Raw genomic sequence first — 26,594 nt, forward strand, 5'->3', positions numbered from 1 at the left:
CCGATAAATCGGCGATGAGTCCTTGAGAATATACCCCACAGAGTACAGTATTTAGATATGGCCAGGTAGACCTGGGCGTGAGGTATATTGTTGGACAGATTCTGTATTCTGTTCCCCTGCTGCAGAGGTCCTAGCGCTCAGATTCGGTTTAACTAATCTGAACTCATGAAATAATCACTAACTAGCCCTGTGCCCAGTCTGCTTACTTTCAAGAGTTTTTAGGCACGGCCAAGAACAGAGCCCAATACTCTTTTGGTGTTGGGCACAGCTTGCAGTCAGAAACATCACCCAGCCTTGTGCACAGGACAATATGTAACAGACTCTTGCCAAGTGGAATGTCCCAACCTTCAGAGCCCACAAGATGCAGTCTTCTGGACAAGCCACCCGCAGTGCCCATACCTCCTGCCACCATGGCAAAATGGACATCAGCTTCTTCAGAAAATTAACAGTGGAAATTATTTGGCAGAATACTGCAAACCAATGGCCAGCTTTAAAGTCATTACAAGCAATGAAAACAATCTTAGAAATCACAACTTAATAGTTAGATATAATTAAATAGAAAAGAAGAAATGAACACCAAGAAAACGATTCAAATGCTCGCATTATTTGTAGCTTATCAGTAGTAAAATGTTATGAATGCCCCGAGTTAATCATTGTTTATCTCATCTTGTCTGATCGTATATTCTAATGTTAATATTTCTGCAGCTATAGACAATTGTAGCTCTACACTAATCATAGCAGCATGCGTATTGTCTGATTAATAGATACGGATCAGAAAAATGTCTATGGTGGCCAATGACCGTCGTATCAGGTAATTTGGACAGATCACTGTAACATAATGAATTTGCTCTACCATAATGTACTTCAGGATAAACAAAGTAATACTAATAAACAGTCATAGATTCAGAATATAGATTTATGTTCTAACCTTAACAACTCCAAATATTCCAGCTGCTGTTTGGAGTGCCACTGTTTGGAGTGCCACTGTTTGGAGTGCCACTGATCATCCTGCAATTACTTATAGTAGGAACTGAAGGTATCAAAAGAAACTGAGTATCATACTTTCACCTATCAATGACAGAATACCAGCCTACAAACCGGAGCACGGCATAAAAAAAAAGCATCAATCAAAAAATCACTCTAGCTCAGCCACCTTGGAAAGCAAAAGCAACACTTCCAAAATGTATGGTACTGTAATTAATGTTTAAAGGCTAGATTGATAACCGGTTAAAGCTGCTCCAACATGCTGGTGCATGCAGGGACTACCACGCTGCAACATGCCAGCGAACAAAGATCGTGTCCTTATTGGGAATCCTGGAGAAAGGAATCCTCTAATAGATGATATGACTTTGATGAATTACAAGAACACGAGTATTCAGTGCCATCTGTAGGATTTTGAGGCACCAGGCAAGCAATATTTCGAGTCCAAGCCCATGTGGCTTGCCTAGGCGCAACTGATTATTATTTCTCATTGCTGCTAAATTAGGACCACGTGGTGCCACACACTATTGACTTATTGGTTAAGCTTCCTCACGTAGGGCCTCATGTAGGTAAATAAATTTTACCGGTTCTTAAATACCGAGCCGTACCGAATCGGTAAATTAGAATCGGTAAGTTACATGTAGGTAAAAATTCGGTAACAGTTACCGATTCGGTAACAGTCGGTAAATACGAATCGGAATTCACCGATTCGGTAAATACCGAGGTGATAATTACCGAATCGGAAAATACCGAGGTGGTATCTACCGAATCGGAAAATACCGAGGTGGTATCTACCGAATCGGAAAATACCGAATCGGTACGTACGGATTCGGTAAATAACATCACATGACTTGACGAAACAGCTAATCCTGTGCAACGACAGCCCACCCAACCAGGAACTGCCCACACCCAGGCAGGTGTACACAATTAGCCGAAGTGGCCACACCCAGGCAGGTGTACATAATTAGCCGACCCTGGAGAGGCTCGGAGTGCAGAGGAGAGGCAGGGAGCAGTTGCATGTGCGAGCGGGAAACGAACAGCATGTCCAGCCAGAGCACACAGAAAGACGGAGGGGAAAGGAGGAGGAAGCTCAAATTCAGCCCCAAGGAACTCCAGGTGCTGGTGGAGGAGGTGGTGAAGCAGCACCAGAAGCTGTTTGGGAGGCAATCCCTGCAAGTGCCTGAGGCCGAAAAGCGCAACATATGGCTGGCCATCCAGGCGCAGGTCAATGCTGTGGGAGTGACCCACAGGGAAATTGAGGTCCTCAAAAAGCGCTGGTATGACCTGAGGATTGTGACCAAGAGGAAGATGGGCGACATCCAGAAGGAGGCCAGCCAGACCGGAGGTGGAACCAACAGGGCACCTGCCCTCACCGAACTGGAGGAGCTGGTGGCGGCCACACTCGAGCAAGAGAGCGTCGTGGGTCTTGGGGATGCCGACAGCTCTGCCAGAGCCGCAACACACCAAGGTAAGACGAAAGCACAGCAATGTAGCCGCCCCTACCCCTATCCCACATCCCCCATTGTGACACGAGAATCACACTGCAGTCCACACGTGTCAGTGCAGACAGGCAATGCATTCCGGGAGATGTAGTCAGGGCAACACTAACCATGACGTAAATGTCACAGGGCAACAAGGCATGTCACGCACTCGAGGCACAAGGAGACAGAGGACAGATTGGAATGTGAAATGATTTATTGTGACACTTGCAATGCAGCCCTTCGGGGACACTGAGCCAATGTTGTTTTTCTGTCCACAGATGTGACATCATGCAGTACAGGGCATGCTGCAGGGGAGACGGCACACCGGCCACAAAAATCACCTCTAGCCAGCACGAGTGCAGACCAGGGAGCAGGCCCACTTGCAGCCGCACCACCTACGCAGCCAGCCTTGCCGCACACAGAGCCAGCATCACCTCACCGAGAGCCAGCATCACCACCACCAGAGCCAGCATCGCCACTCATGTTCGATTCACCGGCCACATCTCCGCTTGCAGGTGTGAGAATGAGGAGGCGTCCAGCAGCCAGGCTACGAGCCTTAGACACCTCGTCAGACGACAGCATGGGCCCAGAAGACCGCACCGGGCCCCAGGAAGAGAGCCATCCCACTGTGCCCCAAACATCACAGGCAGCACAGACGGGAGCAAGAGGGCGCCGCAGGTCGCGTGTCCAGAGTCCACCAGCACCCACTGACGGCCATGGTGTCTTCTTGGGGCTCGAGGGCCAAATGTTGAAGCAACAGCGCCTGCAATCAAAGGCAGTAATGTCAGTCCAGAGGCACATGCGGGTGATGAGGACAAGCTTAGTCAACATGGACACAAACATTGGCGGCATGGCTGCGGGCATTCGGGACATGTCCCAGTCAATCCAGCAGTTGTGCAGCAAATTAGATGCTGACATCGAAGCACGGCGCCGGGAACGCCAGAGAAGGGACACTACCAGCAGGGCACTCAACCGTCTGGCAACTGCGACTTCCCTACTTTGCCGGCGCTCTGTGACGATGCAGGAGGGCCTAACACAGTGCTGCAGCGACCTGTCACGGGGGATGGTGCAGGTGACAAGTGCACTAGGGGTGCTATTGACAAGTCAGGCGTCGACAACTGCTGCAGGGGATGCTGCGGAGAGCATCGACACCAGCAGCAGCATCACACACCCCGTCCCCGAAGCACGCAGGAGCAGCAGGCGGCTTGGGGTTGGCTCTAGTGAGGATGCACAGGCCGTGCAATCCACCACTGCAGCGCGTATGCGCAAACATTGATGTGGCCCTGCTTATCCACTTGCCATTGGGTGACGTAACCCTGGACATACTCATTGTATAGATGGCATATTGCCAGATTGGCCTGTTCATGTGTTCATGGCGTGGTGCCACATTAAACTACGTCATGACTTCTCACGACTCGCTGTGTCCCCTCACTTACTCAGAAATAGTTGCATGTGATCTCTGCCCGTCTCTCTCTCCCATCGATTGCAGTTGGCACTCTAGCTGCGCTGCCCTCTGGCTGGCCTGACTCATCCTCGTTGTCCTCAAAATATGTTAGTTCCACATCTGTACCTTTTTTCGTGGCAAGGTTGTGCAGCATTGCACAAGTGGCAATTATCTTGCAGCAGGTGATGGGTTTGTACTGGCGTGCGCCTCCGCTCTTGTGGAGGCAGCGGAACCTGCTCTTCAGCAGTCCAAACGTGCGCTCCACCACATTGCGTGTAGATTTGTGGGCCACGTTGTATCGTCTCTCACTCTGGGTTGCTGGGTGTAGGTAGGGAGTGAGGATGAATGAACGGCATGCATATGCACTGTCGCCTGGATGAGTAAAAGGGAACCATCAGTTACATGCCTCTATACACTCTGATTTGCAGGTTTCAAGGGGCGTCACTGTTACTTACCCAGCAGGTATCCCTCTCCGAATTCTCCGGCTCTCAGTCGTGTGTAGATCCCACTATTCTGGAAGATGTAAGAGTCGTGGGTGCTCCCAGGAAACTTTGCAACAATATCTGTGATGATGTTCCCTGCATCACAGATCACCTGCACATTGATGGAGTGGGTGGACTTCCTGTTCCTGTAGATGTGCTCTGTGTCAGCTGGAGGACAGATTGGGATGTGTGTACCATCAATACAGCCGATGACATGGGGGAACTGTGCCATGTGATAAAAGTCTGTTTTTGTTTTCTGCAGTGCAGCCTGTGTGTTTGGGAAGCTGATGTAGTGGTGCATTCTCTGCATCATGGCATCCAGGAACTTCCTGAAGAAACGTGACAGGCAACTCTGGGATACCCCACCCACCGCAGCTATCACCACCTGATAACTGCCGGATGCCAACAGATGTAGGCTGCAGAGCACCTGCACATGTGGGGGTATGGCGTGCGCCCTTCTTATTGGCTGGTCCAGGAGTGGGTGAAGGTCCCTGATTAAGTCCATGATGGTTTCGGGGTGTAGCCTGTACCTCTCATGTATCTCTGCATCAGTCAGCTGGAATAGTGTGATGCGCTGTCTGTAGATTTGTTCCTCCCGTCGCCACACCCTCAGTCCTGCTGCCTGTAGACGTAGGCGCCTTGCAATGACGTACATGGCGGCCATGTTGTCCACGCTGTTGCATTTTGGGATTGCTTATGTGCATTGTTGATGGTTACCACCTGCTTTCCATCCGTGTTAATTACCGACTCTTATTTACCGATTTTCCTGGATTTCTTAATTACCGACTGCTCCTACATGTCATTTTCAATTTTTACCACTTCATATTTACCACTTCATATTTACCGATTCGTTAATAATGTATTCGGTAAATATGAATCGGTATTTTAGAATTCGGTAACTATGAATCGGTATTTACCGCCTCATATTTACCGAAAAGTGGTTTTTGGACTCCTACATCTCACTTGTCTGAATACCGGTCGGTAACGGCATATTTACCGAAAATCGGCCGTTACCGACCGGTATTTGGCTACCTACATGAGGCCCGTAGAGTGACACAAGAACTAAAATATTATTTTTCCAAGGCCCAAAAAATCTTAACACTGGCACTAGGTAGAGAGAGAGAGGGAGACAAAGTGCGAGTTAGATAAGGGCAAAGGAAAAGGAGAAAGATCGAGATATATAGACAGGAGCGAGATATCTAAAAAAAAGATCAGCTTGCGAGGGGCCTGTTGGGGGTGGGAGCACTAGACAATTGCCAGTTTGCCCATGCCTTAAAACGTCTCTAGGGGGACTCACTAGTAAGTGGAAAGTGTACTCAAAAGGGTTGATGATCTATGCATTTATTTAGGAACTAAAAGCAAAAAGTGTAAATAAAAAATACAAATGCAATGGTATATGTCAGTAAAAGCTGTGTTTACGATTGAAGAACATATATAACACAATATTATGTGATGAAGTACAGGTGAATCAATTGACTCTATCAATCACTTTTTTCAGTGCTCTTGAAGGACTGCATAATTACAAACAAAACCCACTTCCTTTCTTTCTCTCAAAGGAGAAAATAGATGTAATTTCTTCGATCATTGATGAAACAGATTTAAGCATTGACCATTTTAGGGAAAATGGGAGTCACAAGCACTATTGGTGTTTGGGAAGAATATTGAGCAATAGATTACGTAGACAGAAAATATTAATAAAGCAATATTTTTGAATTAAGTCACTTAATTAAGTTAATGAAGTTAAGTCACTTTCATGTTAAACAACTTTAGTCATTATGTTTCCGTAGTCGGGGCACAATCGATAAAACTACCGACCAACCAAACGTGCATTTTGTCTTTCATTTTGCAAAAAAATTCCTTCCTTCTCAAAGCGAACTTTCAGGCAAGGCAAACAATTTATTACAGGTCCCTCATTGACAAAATAATGTCCTGCTTTGCCATTGATCTATCATTGCAATCTGAGATCAATGAATAATTGCTTCACACATTCTGTCTCTATATGTACCTGTAATTGGTATGTACGGATACAAAGTTGTATTGCTACTGTAAACAGATGTGGTAAAGAGAAATTGCTTGCAGCTTTAGTGATGTAATTTTTATGTCAACGTTACTGTGTTATGTAACAACACTAGTGGCATCATTGACAATGGTATTTACCTTGTCTTCTGTGTAATGATTAACAATTGCAATCATTACACACATTACAGACATATAGAACTAAATATAAAGATTTCCGTAAACAGAATTTGAAAAGGCAAATGACTTGGGATATTTTCGTTGTCTCTCAGGAGGAGAACATGATACAACACAGTTTTGTTTGTGAGGAGTTTAGTTGCTCTCAAGAGACTTTGTTTTTTAAAAAATTTGGGAGGTGGGTGATACACTCAAAGCAAATAAAGAGCTTCCCTGATGGTTCCAAACCTTGACAGCTGTGAGCAATCAGGCAAGATTTGCCATGTCAGTATCCTGAAATATCAGGAGTTTCCAGGATCCCAATGTGATGAGGGACCAGGACGCCTCTGATCACCATGAGCAATTAAGGGCCTGCTTTAGATTTCGGCGGATGAGTTACTCCATCACAAAAGTGAACAATACAATGGTACTTGTAAAACAAAGGATGATATATCCATCATGTTTGTGATGGAGTAACCCAGGCACCCAACTTTAAATCAGGCCTAAGTCAGCAGTCAGTCTTTCCAGCTCCCTAATGCCATTCAAAGTCTCCCCACCTCCGATGTAAACGAATTCTATTGAGACAGTCAAACGTATTGGGAGGATACAACTGCTATGATCCCTAGCAGGCAAGGGCGTAGGAGGAAGGAGGGATGGATAAATGGGGAATGCACAAATAGGAAGCTAAGATCGGGTGGGGCTCAAGCCAATGTTTTTACTTTAGCACACTTTGGCCAGGCCAGCGAGCTATACAGAAGTGGAACAAAGATTATGCTTACCTGAATGATTTGCATTGTTTATATGCTGGGTCATGCCATGAAGCAGTTTATCAGATCTCTTCAGCTATATTCTTGTAAACATGTCAGGAATGGAAAACCAGACTGCCAGTTTATTTTTAATCCCCCTCGAAAGTCACATTTTCTGTGACCTGTAAGGGTGATGCATAGGCATTTGGTATTATGAGTGCATGTATTCCTGGGCTCTTGGCCCTGTAGAGGCTGTCTTGTTTCTCACATTCAGTTCAATTATTTCAAGACTTGTAAGTGTGTTTTTCTACCTCACACCTAATTTTTTAACAAACTAAGTTTTAAATATAGAAGTTATTTGCATACATGCTTTTGGCAAAGTGTTTCTTCGAATATGGTAATTACTTGAAGTGGGGCAGTACACATCCCACTCCTCTCAGAAAGGCTCAGGATCTTCGGGCGTGACATATATTCACCCTGCCATATATGGCTTGAAAACCTTTTTTTTGAGTGAGGTTTGAGATTTTGCACATCTTGTTCTAAAACCTTAACTTATGTAACTCTACTGATTAACTTCTTAGTCGGATGAAGCTCCACTATGACAGTTTATTCTGCAGGGATACATATCTGAATCAAAAAGTAGAATTTACTCTGCTTTGTGGCTAGGTCTCACAAAGTATTGACTTTGGTGTTAGACCTGGTATCCTTGGTGTGGTTTCCTGTGTCTTTTTGGCGCTACGTCTTGCATTTTTGACTGTATGCTGGAGTTTGTATTTGCTGGTGTTTGAACTCTAGGCAGTTTACCACTGCTGATCAGTGCTAAAGTGCAAGTGCTCTCTGTGTACATTGTGATTATGTTTGGTTATCCCTGATTGACATATTGAATTTACTGGTAAGTCCCTAGTAAAGTGCACTGTGTATGCCCATGGCCTGGAATTCAAATGCTACTAGTGGGCCTGCAGCACTAATTGTGCCATCCACATTAGCAGCCCTGTAAACATGTCTCAGGCCTGCCACTACAGTGTCTGCAAGCGCAGTTTTAAACTGCCTTGTCAACCATAGAAGTTGACCCACTTGCCAGGCCCAAACCTTCTCTTTTCTTACATGTAAGGCACCTCTAAGGTAGGCCCAAGGTATCCCCATAAGCAGGGTGCAGTGTATGTGAAAGGTAGGATATATATTGGTGTGTTTTACAGGTCCTGATAGCGAACTACTACCACTTTTCAGTATTCTAAGGACTAACTTTCCCATTGGTTATACAAATCCCATAATACATTTCATGAGCATTTGCAAAAAGAGGGACTTTAGAGCGTTTTGATTGGGCAAATTTCCTTTTCCCATGAATCATAGCTCTCCAAACAGGAAGTGCTCTGGTTTGAGATGCCAAGTTGAGTCACAACCAGCATGGTGCACAAGTTGAATATCCCTTCTAGTTTTTGAGTGAAAAGTAAGTCACTGTTCTGCCCCTGTGTTTGTTTGGTTAAAAATTACAATACTAAAAAAAAATACGACCGTATGCTCAAATGCGCTTACGTTTGCACTTCTTATAGATAATACCCATGAGGGAAAGCACACCCGTATTTGAGGAAAAGGAAAGTCCATTACATTCAGAGTTTTGGATTGGTGAAGATGTGGTCAAGTAAGTCTGCTTGTTAATAGTGTTTTAAAGTGCTTCATGCATTTTGCCTGTTTGGATACATTGTTAAATGAGGACAATATCGTTTTTTCATTTGTAGAATTAAGAGTCTTCAAGGAACTCAGTCCTGCCCATACTCTGCAGTAAAGGTACATATCTTTTTGGTGCTTCCCTCTGGGGGTGTAAGTCGAGAGTAGAAGTAGATATATTCAATACTTTGGTTCTTTCATTTCAGAAATTCATACTGGCAAAGTGTTAAGGGAGCCTCGTAGGCAGTAACATAAACGAGTCCAGTGACAGAAAAGCCGAAACCTCTTGGAGCAAACGAGCTGGAGCGGCCGCTCCATCTCTAGAAAACAGGTACTCACTAAGTTAGTTACATATACAAGAGAGAGAGTTAGTTCGGGTTGACGCTGTTTTTGCATCATTTATTTATTTTGTTTTTTGTAGAATATCCGGTCCATTTATATGAAGCCCTGATGATAGTTCCAGTAGTATTCGCCTGGGTCTTGAAACGCATTGGCATTTTGGGAGGCATTTAGTTAATTCTGAATGCGGCGAGCGTTGAAGGAAATTATTGGATAAAGTATTGATATACTATTCAGACACTCTTTTGACACTGGAGTTGGAATAACACATGTGGTTCATAACATTGCATATTTTCATGCCTATTACTAAATTTTGTATATGATGTAAATTTTCCTAAAAATGTGTTTTGCATCAGATTAATGTATGAATTCATTTGCTGATTTTGTCATGTTGCAAGCTGTTGCCAATAATGTTTTCACAGTGTCTAAGTCCATTTTTGGCTTTAAGTGTATGTTAATGTGAATTGTATACACGTGTAAGTTCATGTGTGAATTTGGGGTTTTTTTCAGTCCCAAAAAATTTTTTGATAAATTTTTAAATTAATAAGAAACAGGAATGGTCTAATAAAAATTCCATTCGGACAGATACAAAATTTGACTGTTCGGTACTCCATGAGTAGTAGGAGTGTACGGTAGTACGGAGCCGGGTTCATTGTTTTGCGTTCTGAACTTTTAGAAAGTGGGCATTTTCTTGCTTTACCATTCTGTGCCTCTGCCAGCCTGTGGAATCAACGTCTGATTTAGACTGACAGCTGGGTTGTTTGTGCATTCACTCCAGACAGTCACACAAAGGAAGCTGAGGTGTGCCCTGCATATCCCGATGACCCATCACCAAGCCTTCCTGAGCACTGTGGTGGGAGCAGCTGTCACTGACACCTGAATAGGGCTGTCCCTGGCCCCTGTAGTATGTCTGGAGCCAAGGCAAGACAAGGCAGAATCTTTTGGACAAAAAAAGCTTTCCTTTGAAGTATGCCTACTTCAAAGGCCAAAAGGGGTATAAGCATTGGACCTATAACCCCACATCTTTAGAACGCTTCTGGACTGAGAACTCTGCCATGAAGAAGAGCTGAAGAGCTGTCAGAAGGAGTACTTCCCTTTTGCTGTTTGCTGCTCTGCTGGGCTGGCCTGCAGTGGCTACTTCTGTATGTGGACAGTGAAAAAACAGGACTTTGCCTTCTTCCATCCTGCTTTTCCAAGGTTCTCCAAGGGCTTGTGTGTGCTTGCTTCCTGTTGCAAGTCTCTCAGCCATCAAGGACTTCATCTTCAGCCTCCCTGATCTCCACTACTGAGAGTTCTGACCTGCCAAATGATCCCAATTCCAGTTCTGTGCCCTTGGATGTGGTTTTGCTGCCTCAAGAATTGAAAATCCATGCATCGCCTTTCCAGTGCCGTTTGTTCTGTTGCAACCTTGCCGTGCGGTTGAAAAAACAATGCAGCGCCTGTTCGTCTCCCAAAGAACCTCCGCAGCCCAAGTCCAGAGCACCGTGTTTCCGACGTCTGAGAATCCTGCTCCGCCTCCTTCGCAGGCACTGCTGTTTGGCTGAAAGAATCGATATATCACCGGTTCGCGGCCGAAAGAATTGATGAATCGCCTATTTCGCCGCAGCCGTATCGACGCCAGGGTGTCGAGATTTCTACGCATTGCACCTGTGCACCAAGTTTCCAATGCATCGCCCTGCCAAAACGGATTCACCGGCAGAAACAGACACATTGCTTTTTCTCGCAGTAAGGAATCGACACAATACTTCTCCTGCGTTCAGCAGAACTGATGCCTCCATTCCCCTGGGACTCAAGAAACAACGCATCACTGTGCTTTCATGTTAGTGGCTGTTTTTCATCTTGGATTTTGATGCATCAAAGGTACTTTGTGCTAAAATAAACACATCCATAGAGCTCTATGCTGACAATGGCTTAAACCTTTTAATAGTTATATTTTCAGGTATGTGTGTTGAATGTTTGCTGTTTTGGTCTTGTCTGTTTTAGATAAAGATTGTTTATTTTTCTAAACTGGTGTGGTATCCTTTTGTAGTGTTTTCACTATGTTACTGTGTGTATTATGTACAAATACTTTACACATTGCCTCTGAGATAAGCCTGACTGGTCGTGCCAAGCTACCAAGCAGGTAGTTATCTTGGGTGTGTAACTTCCTTAGAAGGAAGGGTCCCTACTTGGACAGGGTGCAAACCACTACCAACTAGAGAGCCCCATTCCTAAGACAAGGGCTATGGTCAGTTTTTATTTCATCCTCACTCTGTAGAGAACACAGAACCAATGGAGTTTCTTTCTCATCCCCAGCATTGCTTTTTGTTATTTCCGCTATATCAGAGATAAGCAATATTTCAAAGAACTTTATTTACACATTGGGGAATATAGTCTTGTGGAAGTCTGCTGAACCAGAGAGGGAGCCCGTAACAAAGTTGTTTAAGCCTTGACAGAAAGAACAGGCTTCAGAAGCCCCATCTGCATCATTCAGGTACAACTGGATCAGAAATAATACCTGACAGCTGTCAAAGCAGAAGAAGTACCACTATAGTGCAAGCTAGACCAGGAGGTATTTTTCATGATGTGAATCAAAAGCCAGCCAGAGCACATGGGGCAAAAAATCTCAGTACCTCTCAGCCAAACAGATTGATGATCATATCGGCAAAATACTTTGAAGAAAATTAAGAACCTGCTTCCAAGGATCTTGAACCTCATCCTTACTAGCGGGATCGTTTTGTGTTTCAATTACAAAATATTTTCTTATTTTAGTTTTCAAACCAGTTTGAGAAACACTCTATCAACATTATGTTTGTTACTGTTATGAATAGAAACAACAAAAAACTGTTGTTTGTAGTTACAATGGAGGCAAGGAAGCAAGATGTCTGACCTGTGTCTGGGTCCACAGAAAAATATGGCTGTCCTTGAAGAATACTGTAGACAACCTTGGCACTGTTTCCATATGAAGAATCATCTGCATCAATAGCTGTTACCTGGATAACAGAGGTGCCTAAACAAAAGACCAAGAGGCAAATTAATACTTCAGATAAATACAAAAACAGATCAAAATAGCATGTCAGGCGAAATTAGAATTCTACATTTTGTACATACTTTCACCAAATCCCAAAATGTACACTACAGTACAAATGTTATTTAATTTTTGCACTAGCTACACAAGTAAAGGCCGTAGTGGCATGTGATTCAATTATGCTTGGAAGCAATTACAACAAGAAAATATGGTTCATCCATGGCTTGGACCCATGTGTCCACAGATGTATTCACCAAATCCCTGTATGCCAGAAACTGACCCATGTGTATCTCATGTCTCTTTGGCTTCTTGAAAGGTACACAATTTGTTAACTTAGTATAAACTGCCTGCTTTCATCATTCAAGCCTTTTTCTAGACTCACTTGTCTACTGGACCAGTTAGCTTATGTGTTTTGAGGTGACACTGATAAAAAACAAAAGTTCATGCACTACTTTCATATCGGTTCTTTTCGAGCAGCTCTTACAGCAATATCTGTCTGTCTGCAATACATTTGGGAGTGTGTTTACCGACACATAACATCACACCGCCTCGATAAAAGAGTCTACTCTTGGAGATAGCTGCACTCCAACTCTCCGGTTGTTAAAAACCACAAAACATCCAGTGCAATTGGCCAGCAAAGTAATAGAGCCCAAATCAGGTTTTTTTCCAGTCCCATCCTCAGTCAACAGCTGTTGCACTTCCTCCAAGGTGCCCTGCATCTACTCTCATACCCAATTTTTTAGTTGCTATCTCAGCTCTTCAAACATATTCTCCGGCACCGGTATTGTTCAAAGTGCAACATATTCTATTATTTTCAGCTAGATAATTATCCAAAGTTTCATTTTATGAATACTCGGACATTCCTGACTCTTACTTGTATTTTTTAAGTTAATGAATGTACTTTAATGTACACGCATCATTTATCAATAAAATAACCATTAATATTAGAAAGCAAAATCAAACTGAGAAATTGACTATCCATCATTTCATAAGACACATGTTGTGTTGGATAATATGATTCAGTGTTTGTCAAGTCATGCCAAATCAAAGATCTTTATTGTATCCAATAAAAATATAATTACCCAATAAATGTTTGCTAAATTGAAAAGACAGCAAACAAATAAGATGATTTGTAAATCGCATACAGTTAAATCAAACAAGGGTCTGGACCTAGTTTGTTACAAACAAAGTAATCTTTTTTTAACAATGACATAATTAGTAATAACAAAATATATAATGCATACATAAGTTTTAACATTGCTTATTAAAAATGTCCTTAGTGGAGCTTGGAATCTAATGGCCCTATCTGTATACCTGTTGTTTCCCCCTTTAAACAATAACTTACTAGCTGACTTAGTGGTCCTACTTTGTTCTATATTCTATGTTGAAAATCATTGTACGATATTGCTTCCTGACACTGTGAAGGCCAAGGCAAATAAAAGTCAAGTGCTCTAAGTGTGTCTAAGGAATTCCTGCATAAATAACATGTTTAAATATTATTACCAAGAGAGGCATAGGCCTTTACAGATGTACATTGTTGTAAAGCATCCAGAGATGTCAAGCAATCATTCTTAGCATTCTCATCTAAAGCTGATGAGAGGTAGTGACCTAGATGAGATGGATTTACTTTGGAAAATATGACTATTTATATTATCTGTTTTTCTGAAATTCAAAATCAAATGAGGCTGACTTTAATGTTTTTTCAGTAGATCAGTACAATCAATTTTTGACAGTCTGTTTTGGGATCCTGAGATTGCTAGACTTTATTTTACAAATACAAAATCAAGGTGGAATTTAAATTTGGATCAAGTTAACTTGTTATCCTTTCCTATAACAGTGCTCTGAATCTTAAGTTTCAATGTGTTAGGGTCTGCACTCTCATAAGAGGTAAAGTATGCTAATGATCCTTTATTAGTGGAAGCTGAGAAGAGTTTTAGTCCTAATTCTGATCAAAGTATGGAGTGATGTGGCGCAGTTTATGTAAATTGCAAATACAATTCATGGACAATAGCTCTCTTTTTGGAAATGTTCTGATCAAAATCATTTCATGTACTATGGGTCCTACCTTAAAGCATAAACACAGTGAACATCTCAAAAATAGCCCTGCCCTTATGCTGTCTGAAGTATTGCTTCATCACGTCACATATTCCAACTAGCCTGATGTTAGAGATTTGTAGTGGTCATGTCATTTCAGATTGTATGTATTTAAGCTCAAGAACTCGTAGCATTTCAGTTTGCATTAAACAAAATACATTTTAGGGGTGTCTAGAATAACTTTTCTATATGAAGTTGTATCTCATTAAAAAAATCGATTAGATACTGGAAAGTTTAATGAGAACTTGTCTCGTTTAAAGAGAAAATGTATGTTTTTGGTTTATTTTCTCTTCAAACCAGTCTCCTGAAATCAACAGATATTACCAAATGTTGTACTGTGTGAAATGATTAAATGTTGCACATTTATTGTAATGTGACATTGAGGAATTAAGTTATATATACAATAGTTTAAGCAAAAGCTTGCACAAGCCAACTAAATAGGAGCAATATACAGTTGCATGGCAGAGTATTAACAAAAATGTAAAAACGAGAAAGTGAAATAAGAGTATATAGCTTACTGACAAATGCAGAACCTACACACTATTAAGCTTTCATTTGGAACTCTTGAACACTCCCCGTGAAAGGGCTGGTCAAGCAAATCCAGCAGAAATATGGTGCACACCCTCTCAGGTGTAATATTTAGGATATTTCTCAACATTTCAAGGGTACATGAGGCACATATCTACATGCGTAAATTAGAATTCGAAAGTCTAGATGTAACTGCTGCAGACAGAAAGTGTAAGGAGGAACGAATATAATTCGTTTCACAGGGTGGTGTAGAAAAACAATTGACCTTAGGGAAAATTATGTTCAAGTGAGAGAAAAATTGATTTATAAAGTTTATTTTAAAACTGTGTCAAATTCCTTAACCCTAAAGTAGCATATTTTATTTAGTATGTAATGTACATTAACATACAGCAAGGTAAATAGTCATATATGTTTATCAGTTAGCCAATCTCATGCATAGAAGAGTGCTGTCAGTGGGAGTCACCAGCTGTAACAGGCAGAACAATCCTGTTTCCAAAACAAGTTCCAATATATATTGCCAACACAGGAGTGACCTAACTACAGTGTTCCTTCTGGCCTTAACTGCTACCCTTCTAGAACTTTTATGAAGACATAGGTTTCTACGTTGTAATCTTTGTGTATAATTGAAAAATACATTGGAACAGAATGACATAGGTAGATGCTCTATAACCCTAGTCAAGTGTGAGAAAGCTGTTCCAGTCTTGCTGGTAATTTTTCTGCTGCGGAAGTAAGCCCTGCAACTTCAAACTCATGGTTTATACTCCAGTGGGCTCTTCATGATTGGCTCATTACATTGAATACCATATATTAATGGTTGACTCATTTCAAATCCCTATAAAAATGTTAAATAGTCATAAAATGGCAGTTCTTTAAACAATGACCAACAAAAATCTTTTTTTTAGCCATCTATATCCTACTCATATTTTTTTAACTTTCCTCATTTGTCTCCACCTTCTACTGCAGTGCAAAGTGAAAGCTTCAACAACACTTTTTTCTTTTATTATTTATCTGTGAGATGGGTGCTGCAGCAAGGTCAGTGTTAAACTGACATTTGTTTTGCTGTGATCTTTAGTTAGATCTACATTCAGCCACTCACACAATGACCTCATGCATCAGTTTTACGCAGGTTTAATGTGAATGGTCCTCTAGTGTCCATACAAATTATAGCTTAACATTTCTACACTGATAGTTGTTGAGCTTTCAAAACAAATGCAAATCATGTCTCGGTATAATTAGCTGAGGATAAGTGTATGTAGTGCTAAAATATTAACATTTTAAATCTATGTATAACTCGCAGTAATTTTAAATACATAAGTAGCAATAAATATTTTACTGTGGGTGGGATTTTTTTCATAAATCTCTGAATAAAAAAGTATACATTTCAATTGATTTCAGTATACTTTTAAGATAATAGTGCTGTAATCGTTTATTTGTTCGAGGTTAAAAAAAAATACAATTAATTTGCAGGAATATTTAACATTACAATATTTTTTATTAAACATTCAAAGTTTAATAACATTTTGTAAATGTCCATGTATTTCACCACAGGGGTAGCTCTATTATGGTGGCAGGGACCACCTCCTACATGTGAAAAGATACTATTAAGAACTTTACACTTGTAAATTTGGCTTGTTTGAGCTGATTGGGACATGTAAGTTTACACTTTGGAGTAACATTACACTAAAAAATGGTGAACATCCTAAAATAGTAAAGTAGCTCCTAGGTTTGGGAGTGCATTTACACATGAGGAAATCTAAACACATAAATTAATATATTTATAATTATACATTTGTGAATAGGATCCCATGCCTGTCTTGTTTTGCAATGTATCTATTCTTAAATAAAATAAAGGACCCATTCTTTGTTTTACAAAATATTAAAATCTAATTTAAGAAACGTTGATATAAACAGCCTAAAGGTTCTTGGCCATAATTGTTTTTACCTGTATCTGCTACTAAGGGCTGATTTTGGCAGGAGCGTCTGTGAATCAATCTTGTCCTTTACAATGACCTCAACCAAGGATTGCATGCTTCAAATTGGTCAACAGACGTTGATCTTGCCCATTTCTGCACAGTGATCCCCAAACGTTTTGTCTTCGCCCTCCTGTTTTCTGAGCCCGTTTATATTGGCTCTTAGGACTCTGCACACCTTACTACTGCTAACCAGTGCTAAAGTGCTTGTGCTCTTGCCTTAAAACATTGCTGAGTTGGCTTACACCCAATTAACCTATTTAATTTAGTTGCAAGTCCCTAGTGAATTGGTAATATATTCACCCAGGGCCTGTAGGTTTAATACTACTAGTGGGCTTGCAGCACTGATTGTGCCACCCACTTAACTAGCCCTTTAAACATCCCTCAGTCCTGCTATTGGAGCCTGTGTGTGCAGTTCTAAACTGCCACTTCGACCTAGCAAAAAAATAATTTTGCCAGGCCCACAGCTTCCTTTTTAATTCATATAAGTCAACCTTAGGTTAGGCCCTGAATAGCCCTGAGGCAGGGTACAGTACATTTAAAATGTTGGATATGTACTTTTAACTTTTACATATCCTGGTAGTGAACAACTACTAAATTTGTTTTCACTACTGCAAGACCCATGTCTCCCATAGGATACCATTGAGTTACCTTATTACATTAATAATTGATAGTTTCCACTTCGGAGCAGGTAGACAGCTTGAGTTTGGTGTCTAAATAATTATAATTGAAAGCCCTCTTTAATGGTAAAGTCTGATATTTTGTCACCATTTGAAAATACTGTTGACTTTTAGAAAAGTGGCATTTTCTTGTCCTAAACCATTGGGTGCCTACATTCTAATCCTGGGTAACATGACTAGGTATATCTGGTAGATGGTCTTTGTATATTTCTCCTAGACTGTGAGACAAAATAATGATAGCTGTTGGCAGGATGGGCCACTCTCAAGTAACGAGGGGGAGGAACTGTCACCTATCACATATTGCACATCACAAAGGCCCTGCCAGAGTATTTTCCCAAAGGGTTTGTCACTGGTCTTATGTGACCCCAGACAAGCTGATGCCAGGACAGGGAGGAAGGGAATGCCTGACAACGTAGGGTGGGGAAAACCTCTAGAAGCTTCCTCTTCTTCAAAGTGTGCACCAGGTATAAATATTGGACACTTTTGGCCCAATTCTTCAGTAAACACTCTGGACCTGTGGACTCTGCCAGGAGAGAGGACTGCTGTGCTGTTGAAAGAACTGCCACTCTGCTGGACTCCTTCTCTGAGGGACTGCTGCCCTTCTGTGCTGACCTGCTGCCTTGCAGCCCTCTTGCCTGGGTGAGAAGGAATAGAACTGCATCCCCAAACCCAGGACCCCAGATTGTCTCCAAGAGCTAGTTGTTGGCCTCCTGAGCTGAGCCTCTGAGACATAATGGGCTTCCAACAACCTTGCACACAGCACCTGGACTCTGCTGTCTGTGAGTCCTGCACTCCTATGTTGTGCATCCCAGTATTGGACCCTTGGAAGTGCACCTGAAGGTGAACTGCCAGGTCATCTGTGGATCCATTGAACCAACGCATCTCTTCCATAGTGTGGTGCATCTCTCACAGAACTGTGCATCACTTTTGCAGCTCAACGCATCACCCTCAGAACCAAAGCATTTTCTCAGCTAGTTGGACTTCACAGACGCAAGGACTACACATCGCCCATCTCAGTACATCGAAGCTGACACGTCTCCATGCAAGGATATCGCTTCGCCCAATGCAGCACTTCAGAACCACTGATGCGCAATACATATCCATGCCAGGACATCAGCTTGCACTTCGCAGCTTCCTGTAACTGCCATTGCCCGACACATCTCCTCGCCTGTACCATACATCGCCTCTGGTGTGCGATGACTTCACATCTGTTCACAACCAGGATTAAGATACTGTGTGCAGCGGACCTAAGTGGTTCTCTGTCACCAGATTAAACTCCATTGCGGTCGGCCTTAAATTGTGACTTTATCCCGGTCCAGCGCAACTAAATAGCCACAGTTGCCACTTTGTGCTTTCTGGTGCTAGTTTCACTTAAAACTTTCAAATTGTATATCGCCATTTCTACTGACTGGATATTTGTTGTTTTATTTTGGTCTTTATTTATTTATTAAAATGTACCCTCTTTTTTTAAATTGTTTTGGGATTTTTCTTGTGTTGTGTTTCACCTTATTACTGTTTGAAGTGCAGCTTAAATACTTTACCCATTGCCTTTAAGTTAAGCCGGACTGCTCCATGCCAACCTATCAGAGTGTTCAGCAGAGGTTAATTTGAGGTTTGCTTGTTCCTTCACCCTGACGGGGATTCTGGTAGATGATTGATTAGGGTTTTGCTCCCTTTCAACCGTTAACCCAGTGTCTTAAAACAGAGATCAGTTTATTCTGTGTGCATGCTTTTTAATGGTACATTTGCATGTTTTGTGGAGTTTTTGCGCTGGTGGATATTAATGGCCAAACCTACTAAAACTTACACCACGCTTACGATGGTAAGGTTTGACAAGTGATACTAAGGACCTGATTATTGGTGGGTCAATTATCTTTGACCCATGCGTAAACCCCTGTTTACACATGGGTTGGAAATACGAGTTTGAAGGTATTTAACACCTCAAGCATTGTTAAATTTCCTGCTGAAATTTAACAGGGGAAATATGTACATTATTGACTCTACCTGAAGACTTTGGTGCCTTAAACACCAAAATCTGCATTTCATTCCCCACAACCCTGTAATACGTGCTATTTATCATACCCAATAAATAACGGACACCGTGGTATTGTTAATTATCAGGAACGCTAGATAGCACCTACACTTGTACACTTGTAATCCAGGCCTAAGTGCCTTAAATTGGACTGGCACTCAACTTTCTTGCACACAGGATTTTGTACTGAAAGGTAACATGGTTGCAGTGCCATAAACGCCTTACTCTGCACAAGTCGAGTGCCCTGTTAATGTGTGGAAAGGCATTGTATTGGATAAGCCATCACAAACGCAAAACCAATCTACTAAAATACTGTGATTTTTTTGCGTGAAATCCTAACATCATCACCACACTCACTTCAACATTCTTACCTCTAGCATACAGTGACTTGACATTCTAGAACACTAGAGATCCCACAGTGAGATGCAATGACATGTTTAAAAGAAAAGGAGAAAACCTTTACAACATATCTCCTTCCTTTACACAACACAGAAGAGAAATACCCTAAAACGCAAAGAAAAATAAACATACAATATATTCATTCCAATTACATAAAACATTACATAACATAATCATTCAAGTAAGACCGAATGCGTGAAACCCTGTTGGGCCTTATAATCACTTCAGGAGCAACTTTCCCCTCCGGGATATTACGAGAGAAGCTTAAAACATTTGCATTACATGGAGCAACACGACCCAGATTCCACACCCTGTGATCAGAGGTTCTTATAGCATTGTCAAACACTCTTGTAACTCTTATAGGCTTTGAGAATTTAGAACCAGCGACGCAAAACCCAGGTCTTTTGATCCGAACAAAATCACCAAACTTAACCTTTGTGTACTTAACAGCGTGTCGCCTGTCATAGTTCTCTTTACTCTTTAAACATTTCAAATCTTCTCTCTCTTGCCACGATGTAGAATCCAATATTACACCTTTGTCAGAAAGAAACTTGTTCACCCAGGGAGGTTCTAAGAAAGTATCAGGATCCCTTCCCCGAAACAACAGAAAAGGAGACTTCCCTGTAGTGGTATGGGGTGCAAAACGATACACACAGACTCTTTTAGAAACTTCATCCTTCCAATTGAGCCCATTCAATTTTGCTAGATACACAGTTTCTTTTAAAACCCTATTGAAGCGCTCAACAGTGCCATTGGATTAAGGGTGATACAAAGCGCACTTTTAATGAGTAATGCCACAATTACTGAGAAAAGATTCCATGTCACTTGAGACAAGTTGTACATCATTATCTGTGAGTAAGGTTTCAGGAATCCCTTCCCTAGCAATGAGATCTTTCAAACAATTAATAACAGTGTTGGTGTTAACATTCCTTACAAAAAAAAATTCCGGCCACCTTGAAAATAGATCAATGACAACAACAATAAAGATGTCGGAACCATCCCCATGAATGGGACCTAAGATGTCAAGGGCTATATCTTTCCAGGGACCAGTGGGACGAGATCTCTTCTCCATGGGTTGTGTCCTAGTCTTCAAACTCTTTTCGCTAAGAGAACACTGAACCACACTCCCTAACTAAATGTTCTATCTGGGAGTCAAGTCCTGGCCACCAGTAACTGGAGCGCACCCTCTCATTGTTTTTAGAGATGCCCAAATGTGCCTCATGTGCTAGATCCAATATTTCTTTTCTTAGGGATACTGGAGGAACTAGCCTATGACCTCTCAGCAATAATCCTTCACAATAGGAGTGTTGGTCCTTAACCAACCAAAAGTCTTTCACTGAAACCCCACCTTGTTCTCTATAATTCCAACCATCACAAATAAGTTTTAAGACTTCTTGAATTATCGTATCATTCTTGCAAGCATCCAACCAACGCTCTTGAGAGATTACCTTGTAATCTACCCCACAAACAAAATCATGAGGATTACCAAATGATGGATCATAATTCTCATCAGATACATCGGATTGGTTAGCAGGAACTAGCCTTGACAGAGTATCAGCTACAAAATTATCAGAGCCAGGAACATGTTTAACAATAAAGTCGAACCCCTGCAGGCCAACAACCCATTTTGAGATTCTAGGAGATATGGAGTCAATGCCCTTGTTAGTCAACACCTCACAAAGAGGTTTGTGATCAGTTCTCACAACAAAGGAAGTGCCCCACAAGAACTTTTTAAATTTCTTAATTGCCCAGTATACCGCAAGAGCTTCACGTTCAATCACTGAGTATTGACATTCTGCACCCTTCAAACATCTTGAAATGAACATGATGGTGTTGTCAGGGGATGTACCACCTTGATACAGGACCGCACTAATTCCCTTTAAACTTGCATCGGTTGAAATAATAGAGCTTTTGGTGGGATCAAAATTCTGGAGATTTGGTGCATTCTGTAATCTGAGCTTTATGTCATTGAATTCTTTGTTACAAAGTTCATCCCACACAAACTTTTCTCCCTTTTTTAACAGACCTCTCATGTTAAAAGTGACTTCAGCAAAATTCTTAATGAACTTGTTGTAGTATTCAGCCATCCCAAGAAAACGCATGAGTTCCTCTTTAGAAGAGGGAGCTATTAGGTCTTTGATGGTGTTCACAAGATCAGCTTTAGGAACCACACCGTCAGCACTGATGGTATGTCCTAAGTAATCAATTTTGCTAAGACCAAATTTACATTTCTCCCGTTTAATAGTCAAGTTATGTGTAGTGAATCTGTCTAACACTTGCCTAACCCTCTTACCATTTTCTGCTTCATCTGAACCATATACCAAAATGTCATCCTGGTACACACAGACCCCAGGAATGTTAACTAAGACTTTTTCCATAACACGTTGGAAGACTGAGGCAGCAGAAACTAAGCCAAACGGGAGTCTTATGAACCTATATGTTCCAAAGGGTGTGACAAACGCAGTCAAATCCCTTGAAGATTCATCAAGTAAGATCTGGTGGTATGCTGAAGTTAGATCAATAGTACTGAATATCTTTGCATCACCTACCATGCTCAACAACTCAGATATGTTTGGAAGAGGGTACCTGTCCACAAGTACACACTTATTAAGTTGTCTGAGATCAATACACAGTCTCAGGGATCCGTCAGCCTTCCTGGCGGCCACTACCAGAGCTAGCCATGATGTCCCCTCTACTTCCTCAATGATGCCCTGGGACTTAAGTTTGTTCAGTTCTTTAAGCATGTCCTCTTTAACAGTAAAAGGGACATTACGCACTTTACTAGATACTGGAACTGAACCTGGAGATAGTTTAATCTTGTGACAGTAACCCTTAAGACAGCCCAATTTGTCCCCGAACACATGTGGATATTCTCTTATTAAAAGAGTTTGCAAAGAAGAATCATCAACAGACTCGATAGCCTTCCACTCTTTGACAATGATGGGAGGAGTATTATTTGGGTCTAACATGACCCCTAGATCTCTTTGATGCCACCAGCTGATGATACTATCTCCTTTCTTTGAGACATAAACCCTCCCTGCAGTGGAACGACCCTCATATTCTATCAGACCATCAAAATACCCTCTTAGTTCAATGGGATCACCACCATACGCGGTTGGACGAATGTCAGGCTTTAGTAATTTAACTTTCCCACTCAAATTGTCATTAAAGAATTTACTTGAGACAATGGTAATCTTTGCCCCTGAATCAAACAACACTTTAGTTTTGTGACCTTCTACTGAAATGAAATCCAGTGGTCCATCACCACCAACTTGGACTACAATTTGCCCACACTCAAAATTATGCTGGTCAGACATGTTTCCATCAGAAACTTCACTGACACTCTTTTTGGAAGCTTTGATCCTACAAGCATTGACAAAATGACCCTTCTTTTTGCAATAAGAGCACACAGCATTTAGAGCAGGACAAGACTTGTCATTGGCCCAGTGAGAAGTGCTGTTGCACCTATAACACTTGTTTTCTTTATTAAGACTGGCTTGAGACTTATTAATAGTTTTTTGTCTGAATTGTGATTTTGTTTGAGAGTCTTTCTTTTTTGAGTCTACATCAGTATTGACCACTGAAACCTCTTTGTTGAGTTCCTTGTTGAGATCTTTTTTAATCTCCTTTACACATTGAAGGGAGTGTTCTATCCTCTTTGCCACTACTAAAACTTCATCTAGAGATGGTTCGTCCTTCATCCAAAGTTCATCACGCACTTTCTCAGAAACACAACCAAGCATGAACTGATCTCGTATCCTTTCCTCCGTGTGAACATCAAATTTACAAGAGGATGCTAGGCGTCTAAGGTCAGTTACATAATTCTCTATGTTTTCCCCTTCATTTTGCATACGCTTACCAAAATGATAGCGCTCTAAAATGGTACTGACCTTTGGTAAATAATGTGCATCAAGCTTATAAATACACTGTTCAAATGCATTCAAACCAGATGCAGTGCTGCCAGGGACATCTGGAAGATGATCAAACACATCTTGCCCCTCCGAACCAAGACAGTGCATGAGCAAAGCCGTCTTCCTTTCAACACTGAGAGAAGTGCCGCACACACGAGCATATCGCTCAAAGACCTTCTTCCATTTAGACCATTTAATGGGTGGGTCACCTGGTGACTGCAGGAAGAATGGAGCCGCTGTAACATTCTGCATGATTAGGTGTTTGTATAATGAAGAAAGAGAACAGAGAAAAGAAAATGTGAAATAAAATAAATAATAATAAAAGCTTTGAACGAAACTAAATTGAGGTGTTTAAATTGAACAATTGTAAGTTGATCAAGTTTAGAAAGATATATATATTTTGTATTTCAGTAGTATGTCATTACTAATAATAAGGAATACACATAAAACTCTGTGTGATTCACTCTAACTGTGCTTGTTGAGAATATACATATGCGTGCATCTAGCTTCTAAAATAAGCGAAGACACATTTACCACATTACATCATAAAAATATGAGGTGAGTATTAGCACAATGAAACAACAGAAGTACTGACTTCTGAAGGAGCAATGCAGGGTGATGATCAGATGCGTTTTCACAACAGTATATTATGGAGTAGGCTGTGCGTGTCAGCACTGTACCTTTAAAATTGCTTAACACGCTTAAATTATTTAACTTGAAACTGTGCGTGTCAGTGTAGGTGTATGTCGGATCCGCTACAAGAATTGATTAGCATATAGCTGTGCGTGTCAGCACTGCAACAAAGGAGTTATTTGACACGCTTAAGTCATTCAAATTGAAACTGTGTGTGTCAGTGTAGTCGTAAAGTAGATTTACTTGACACGCTTAAGTCATTCAAATTGAAACTGTGCGTGTCAGTGTAGTCGTACAGTAGATCCGCTACCAGCATGCGGGTCAACAACCAGAAATACTATGCGTTGTTCTGCCTTTAGCACCGGATCGGTGAGACGATAGAGCATTAGCGAAAGGCTTGTTGAGTGGAGATTGCTTAGCAACAAACAATTGGCAACCAATTGCAGACGCGAAGAAAGACCACGGCGTGACGTTGTAGAAAAACTAACGTTGCGTTCCAAACCTCCGATTATCCTACGTTGCGCTGCGCTCCAGATATGATGTGTATTCGCGTGTGACAAAAGGCACGTCAGATGTCAGACGTCACAGTCTCCAAGATGAAGGAGCGAGAGACTTCGCTTGAACAAAGAGAACACGAAGAGTTCTGGAGATGGAGCAGCGCATGGCAGCGCGAGTGTCAAAGTGAGTAATGTTCAAATATAAATAGGCAGACAAAACAACGTACGAGCAGAATTTTAAAATGGATTTAGCCCTTGTATTTTTTTTGTCATCAGACGCTAATGTTTAAATTGGCAAGCCAGCACAACCAGACGAATTTAAAGCTTTGAGCGTCACACTAAGGTTGAAGATCGACGAAAATGTAGCGTTTTGAAAAAAGTCATTAAATTAAAGCGCGGTGAGAACACGATGCAAAGTTGAAACTGGGTAAATTATCACCTTCCTTGTGATAAATATTAAATAAGGAACATTCTTACTTGAGAGTTTAGTCCTCTTCAGAGTAGTATGAAGCAGATTGACCTTCTAGATGTAGTTGAGCTGATGATGATCCCAGTCGTCGCCAGTGTTACGAAGTAACTTCTCACCACAAAGAAAGATGCAGATACTTGGGATGTAGATTCAAATAGGTTTATTCCAAGTTGTAGGTTAACAGCTCATCCACCCAACCGTCAGCAGGTTCATCACCACACTCACTTCAACATTCTTACCTCTAGCATACAGTGACTTGACATTCTAGAACACTAGAGATCCCACAGTGAGATGCAATGACATGTTTAAAAGAAAAGGAGAAAACCTTTACAACACCAGTTCAAAGACTGCACTAGCAATGGGAAAGTGGAATATTGTTTGATATTCCCACATGTAACATGCAATTTAGGTGAAATTCCACATAACTGGCTTACCATTTACCTGTTGTCTTTGTTTAGGAACATATGCTGGAGGATGTACCCTGAGCACAGGTTCAACGCAAGATACCTGCTTTGCCCTTGTGCCATAAACCAACTCTTGGTATTATGCTAAACCTGCCTTCTTTGCAGCGGAATAGCTGATGACATAATTGAAATGCAGCTTTTTTTAAAATCTGGGGGCGGATTTCCATCATGTCACGCAATGAAACACAGAAAATGAAGTTGCTGCACTGAGTTGTGTGAAAGTGAAAGAGCAAAACTGCACCATAATTTCAAAGAAATGGCACAGTTCTGTTCTCTCCCTGTGCTGGAGCACTTTGGGCTGCCTAGCGCCAGTGTGCAATTGTGCCTGTTTTATGGTCTGGTTAGTTTTATGTGCAGGAAGCCGTACCTTCCTGCACGAAAACTGCCTTTAGAGGCTGTTCCCTGTTTATATGTGTGCTGAAGAATACAGCACACATACAACGAGGAAATAACGCGGAAACATAAATACTTTTTCTTCTCATTAAACCAGACTCGGGCATGCGCACCATTTTGGTGCAAAGCCATGTCTACATCTCTTTGTAAATATGGGTTTGAGTAAAAGTTTATGGCTGGATAGACAGAAATGCCCATGCACCACCT

The 26,594-nt window shown here is 41.5% G+C and overlaps 1 protein-coding gene across 1 annotated transcript in view; it reads right to left on the reverse strand.

Annotated features, from left to right (window-relative positions):
- Nucleotides 1–26,594, reverse strand: part of LOC146822848 (cadherin-9-like) — an 860,888-nt gene that overhangs the window by 287,521 nt on the left and 546,773 nt on the right. Inside the window, exon 4 of the mRNA XM_085607025.1 lies at nucleotides 12,180–12,299. Coding sequence (XP_085463151.1) covers nucleotides 12,180–12,299 — 120 coding nt within the window. The remainder of the gene's footprint in view (nucleotides 1–12,179; nucleotides 12,300–26,594) is intronic.

This window comes from Triturus cristatus, chromosome 5_2 (assembly GCF_964204655.1).
Source record: "Triturus cristatus chromosome 5_2, aTriCri1.1, whole genome shotgun sequence".
Classification (NCBI taxonomy): Eukaryota; Metazoa; Chordata; class Amphibia; order Caudata; family Salamandridae; genus Triturus; species Triturus cristatus.